General features: G+C 53.2%; 1 protein-coding gene across 1 annotated transcript; it reads left to right on the top strand.

The window, feature by feature from the left end:
• The first annotated feature begins 2,028 nt into the window (after window positions 1–2,028).
• Window positions 2,029–4,958, top strand: LOC123072160 (uncharacterized). The gene has a single exon (XM_044495720.1). It carries the CDS (start codon window positions 2,068–2,070, stop codon window positions 4,651–4,653), a length of 2,586 nt encoding a protein of 861 aa, XP_044351655.1. The 5' UTR covers window positions 2,029–2,067; the 3' UTR covers window positions 4,654–4,958.
• The last annotated feature ends 405 nt before the right edge of the window (window positions 4,959–5,363 follow it).

The raw sequence follows: 5,363 nt of genomic DNA, 5'->3' as shown, positions 1-5,363 counted from the left end.
ATCATTTGAAGCACAAGACCAAGGAGTTCATCATCAACACACCATTTGTTACCTCTTGGAGAGTGGTGTCTCCTAGATTGGTTAGGTGTCACTTGGGAGCCTCCGTCAAGATTGTGGAGTTGAACCAAGGAGTTTGTAAGGGCAAGGAGATCGCCTACTTCGTGAAGATCTACCCGAGTGAGCCAAGTCCTTCGTGGGCGACGGCCATGGTGGGATAGACAAGGTTGCTTCTTCGTGGACCCTTCGTGGGTGGATCCCTTCGTGGGTGGATCCCTTCGTGGACTCGCGCAACCGTTACCCTTCGTGGGTTGAAGTCTCCATCAACGTGGATGTACGATAGCACCACCTACCGGAACCATGGATAAAAAATCTCCGTGTCTACAAATTGCGTTTGCACACTCCAATCCCATCCCTTTACATTCTTGCAATTTGCATGCTTTACTTTCCGCTGCTCATATACTCTTGTCATGCTTGCTTGATATGTATTGTGAATGTTAAAACTTGTGCCAAAACTCCACTTCAACTTAAAGAGATAAAAAACTGCAACTTTTCTTACTTATAGTCTATTCACCCTCCTCTAGACACCTCTTTTCTCGATCCTTTTAGGTGCCACAACAACGTTTTCTGAAACGGTCGCCATGACAATGTTTTCTAAAATTTCCGCCACGACAACATTTTTAAATAGTTGCCAAGGCAACGAAATATTGGCTATCGGGATGCTTCAACAAAAGATTGAACATGATCATGGAGGATTCTCGACGCCCAGGGCTATACCGTATCATGTTTTATGGATTGACTGAGATGTTTATTCCTTTGTTCTTTGCACCCTTTAGTTGCGCACTAGTCAATTATTAAGGTGACCTCTCACAGTAAATATCAAGTCAAAAGGTACTCTTCCCAATGTTGCAACCGTCCATAACATGTGGCCTTTCGAAGTAGTGCATGCTACCATGAGTACAAACGAGAAGTGAAGTGTAAGGCGGGTAAGGTAGGACTTCACAGCAGAAACACTCGGTTCCCTTGAAGTTTTAGGAGAAACTTTTTGAGCTCGGAGCACAAAGCATCGAAAGTAGGGAGGAAGGGGGTTGAGATTTATTTATGGTTGCAACGACGAAGAAATGAGGTATACCCGAGCCCCGTCGGCGGTATAGGTGGCCAAACGGGCCAGCCCGCGAGCACGCCGACACGACCCGCCATGGGCCAGGCACGACACGGTCTAAACGGGCCGTGCCCGGCATGCGGCACGCCTTGGGCCGTGCTTGGGCCTGGAGCCTGGGCACGCGGGCCGGCACGACATGACTCATTTATCTTTTTTATATAATTTTCCATTTTTATATATGTGTACCTAAAATATAGCGCAAATAGGCCTAAAAATCAGCCCAACATGCTGAAAATATACAACCCAACGTGCTAAACAGATCAACGTGCCGGACCGTTTACTAATTAGGCCGTGCTTAGGCCTGGAGGTGCAACACGTGGGCCGGCACGACACGGCCCGTATAATAAACGTGCCTTGGCGGGCCAGCACGATTGCACTGGGTCGGCCCGTTTGGCCAAGTATGGTTGGCGGACATATGAGGGGCCACTTTTGGTTATGTAGATGTTCTAATGGTTACGATGGTGCTAATGGTTATGTAGATGTTCTAATGGTTACGGGGCCTGAGAAGTCATGTGCTTTTCCTCCGGTCAGCCGTGCTCACCCTGTGCTGTCCAGCACCTGCGACCTGCCGCTGTCCGCGAAAACGTATCACCCTGGAGTTGCCCCGAGTTGTTACAGAATTGACCGGCGCGGACTTCCCAGCGGCGACCGGCGACTAGCATCCCCACGGCACGCAAACGGACCGACTACGGAACGGATTCAGATCGTGCCGTGTGACACGATTTAAAAGCAGTAACGCCTCACCGTGAATCTCGGCTGCGGTTGCCCATCCCAACCCAGAGATTAGCGCGTGGAGCACTATCAATTAGCCAAACCCCCCAACCCCAAACCCCCAAAGCTCCCAAATTTTCCCTCCCTCCCCCCCACCGCCGGCGCCGCCGCCCCGCCCCGCCCCGCCGCAGATTAGAATGCCGGCCCCCGACGGCTACGACCTCCGCAACGGCGAGAAGCAGGGCCCCACCTTCCTCACCGTCCCCGTCCCGCCGCACGCCCCGGCGCCGCCGCCGCCGCCCCCCTGCGCCGCCTCCCCGCCCAGCCCCGTCCCGCGGCTCACCTTCCGCCACCTCTCGCCCTGCGCGCGCTGGCACGACTGGGCCAGGTCGTCCCTCGCCGACCCAGGATTCGCGCCCGTCCTCCGCGCCGCGGGCGTCCACGACGCCGTCGCGGCATCCACCGCCGCCGTCGCCCCCGACCGCCACGCCCTGTCCGCGTTGCTCTCGCTCTGGCACCCGGGCTCCCACGCCTTCCGCCTCCCCGCCGGCCCCGCCACCTTCTCCCTCGAGGACGCGCTGCTCCTCGCCGGCCTGGCCCCGTCCGGCGCCCCGCTCGACCGGCCCCTCACCCCGACCGAGCAGGACATCCGCGCCCGCCTCGTCGTCGAGAAGGAGAAGATCCAGGCGCTCCACCCGTGCGCCCGCAAGGCCCGCCGCGTCTCCGCCGAGGTCTGGCTCGAGTGGTTCGAGAGCCGAATCCGCCCCGGGGAGGACGACGAGCTGCGCCGCCTCGGCTTCCTCGCCTACTGGCTCGCCTTCTTCGTCGCCCCGCGCCTGCGGTCCAAGGGCGCCGAGCTGCCGGAGCGCGTCTTCGCGCTCGCCGCGCGGATCAGCCTCGGGGAGCGCATCGCGCTGGGGCCGGCCGTGGTGGCCAATCTCTACGCCGAGATGGACAGGATTGTCACTACCGGGGTGGAAGAGGGGGCGAGTGGCCGCGTCGACGTCTGGGCGCCGCTCTGGCTGCTGCAGGTGTGGCTGTGGGAGCGCTACGACCGCCTGCAGCCGCCGGAGCTGAAAGCGCCGGAGTTCCCTCTCTCCAATGTCCGGGCGCTCTATTGGTCTCGGAGGAGGAGGAAGACCACAGAAGAGGAGGCTTTGCGTGTTCTGCAGGAAGAGGATTCTTTCGAGTGGAGGCCTTACCTGCGCAATTCGCTCGACTGGGCTGAACCTGAGTGGTTCAGCAAGGAAACAATCTTGGTGAGCTCCAGAGGTAAGGATATGCCAGAGTGGTTGGAGGATTACATTGCGATTATGAGGCAAGCCGTGTTGACTGGATCGTATGGCGATGATATGGATAGTTCAGCAATGTACAATCCCCACATTGTCGCGAGGCAGGTCGGTTATGATCAGGACGTGCCTTTTCCTCTTGTACATGGGTTTGATTCCAAGGGGATCAAGTTGTGGGTACCTGGCATCTGTAGACGCGGCGTTGCTAGCAAGGAATATGTTGCGTGGTTGAATGGCGAGTTTGTGACGCACCAGGAAGCTGACCGGTTTGTTAGGCCAGTTGACGAAATAGGCGCTGGCTCATCTCCAATGAATGCAGATACAGCAGCTGGTAAATCTGGAGAAAGTACAATGCAAGATAACAGAAAACGCGTCGGAGAAGGGCAGCAGCTAGCTCAGGGGAACAAAGCAGAGGTGATTGTCCTAGACCGTAGTAGTCCATGTGATATGGACTCCAGTGCAACCGCGGTGAAAAGAAAGAATGGGAACAGAAAAAGACGAGATGAACTCTCTGAAAATGGTGATATGCGCAAGAAAAGTAAGATATTTGCCAGCGAGTGCCATGAAGGTCTGCAGCAATATGATGACGGACCTTCCATTGTCGGTTATCCCGAGAAGAATTCCTTGCAATTTGACGGCCAGAAGTACCATGGTCTCCAAAATGATCCTAATTGTGACATTAATAGATGTGATGAGCTGCCACAGCCTGAGAGTGACGATGAATGCATTGTTCTTGAACCAACATGTGAAGTGATAAACCTCGATGATGATCAGGAAGATGAGGACAGGCAACTTGTCCTCGTGCTACAAGAGTTTGTGCGCTGTGGGCTTTTCTCACAATGGGAGGAAAGCTCTGATGAAGATGAGGATGAAGGAGGTGAAGGAAAGAAAGAGACGCCGAAGAAGAGCAATATTGACCCTTATGCTGAAGCAGCCATGAGGGAGTACCCTCGGTTCTTTGAGTTCATTCCCCAGAGACCACATTACAGAGGGTTGGTGAACACCAGTGACACTATACGAGATCTGGCGTGCAGTGGACTGTGGCTCATGTTGGTTGGCTTGGCTAGGGAGGTGCTCAAGACATCCTGTGACACAGAAGCTTTGGAGGTTGCATATTTGATGAAAAAAGCTCGGCAACTGGAACGAAATGGGTTCAATGTGAAGCATCTCATTGCCCGTCTGAGGGAGCCACAGGCCCGACTTAGAAGGCTTGAGGATTCCAGGGCAAGGCTCGAGGATGCCCGGACCAAAGAGCAAGAACCAAAAGATGTGAAGTCACTCTCAAGCCATCTGAGTAATCTGAAACACAATGTCCTAACAATGCAGAGGCACTTGGAGGGAAAAAAGCAAGCTCGTAGTGCATCTGTGCGTGATGAGTCGAGCGAAGGAATTGATCTAGCCAGCCTGGAGAAGGAAGTAGAAGCTGCAGAAAAATACTGTCAGGCGATGAAGGATGAAGTAGCTGCGATGAGACTGAAATACGCTGGCATTTGACGCTTTTTTGGTCTGTAAATAGTGCTAAATAGTAGTCGCTGGATTCGCAGTACGCACCTGGTAGCTGATCCGCGGAACTTGAGCGGATTTTAGGTTATGATGGTTCAGGTTCCAGTGGAACTTTGGAAAGGTGGCGTACCTCAAACACAACCCCTGTAACGTGAGTTGGCTGAAGCACGTTCCTTGTTTTTGCTCCTGTAACAGGGCCTTTGTGTTAGCAGAACTGATAGTTTATTAGAGCTTGATTGTTATCCATGGAATAGACATCCTACCTTTCGAGCACAGCTCTGCATTTTGCCTTTATGATTTTCTAACCGTGTCTCAAATTTCAAACCTGAGTTTGTTATCATCATCATATAAGGTGAGTGATCCAACATGTGATTATCAGATCACCAGTAGCAACAGGCACTTACTCATAAGATTGGAATTCAAATGAACAATTTATTTGGTAGAGCATAGACATTTATGTTCTCTAGTTTCATGGAGCGAGAAAGGTTTTTCAAGGGAAGAAACAAAACAGCTTGCACAGCTTGAACTATAGTAAGTAACCCGGCCTTGAATTGGGGCATTTGATCGGATTTCTACCAGAGCCGGGTTTCCTGACGCGCTGGCCTGAAAACAACTTGCCCAGCTTGGACTAGTGGCGGAAACGCCTGTATTTAACCTTTTTTTCTGAAAGACTCAGCATTGCTCGCATTCATTGATAATAG

The sequence above is a fragment of the Triticum aestivum genome, chromosome 3B (assembly GCF_018294505.1).
Source record: "Triticum aestivum cultivar Chinese Spring chromosome 3B, IWGSC CS RefSeq v2.1, whole genome shotgun sequence".
Lineage (NCBI taxonomy): Eukaryota > Viridiplantae > Streptophyta > Magnoliopsida > Poales > Poaceae > Triticum > Triticum aestivum.
The sequence above is the reverse complement of the archived record's forward strand: the minus strand, read 5'-3'. Positions and strand labels throughout refer to the sequence as shown.

Coding starts and splice junctions, on each gene's coding strand:
- LOC123072160 (XM_044495720.1), top strand. CDS start 2,068: ATGCCGGCCCCCGACGGCTACGACCTCCGCAACGGCGAGAAGCAGGGC.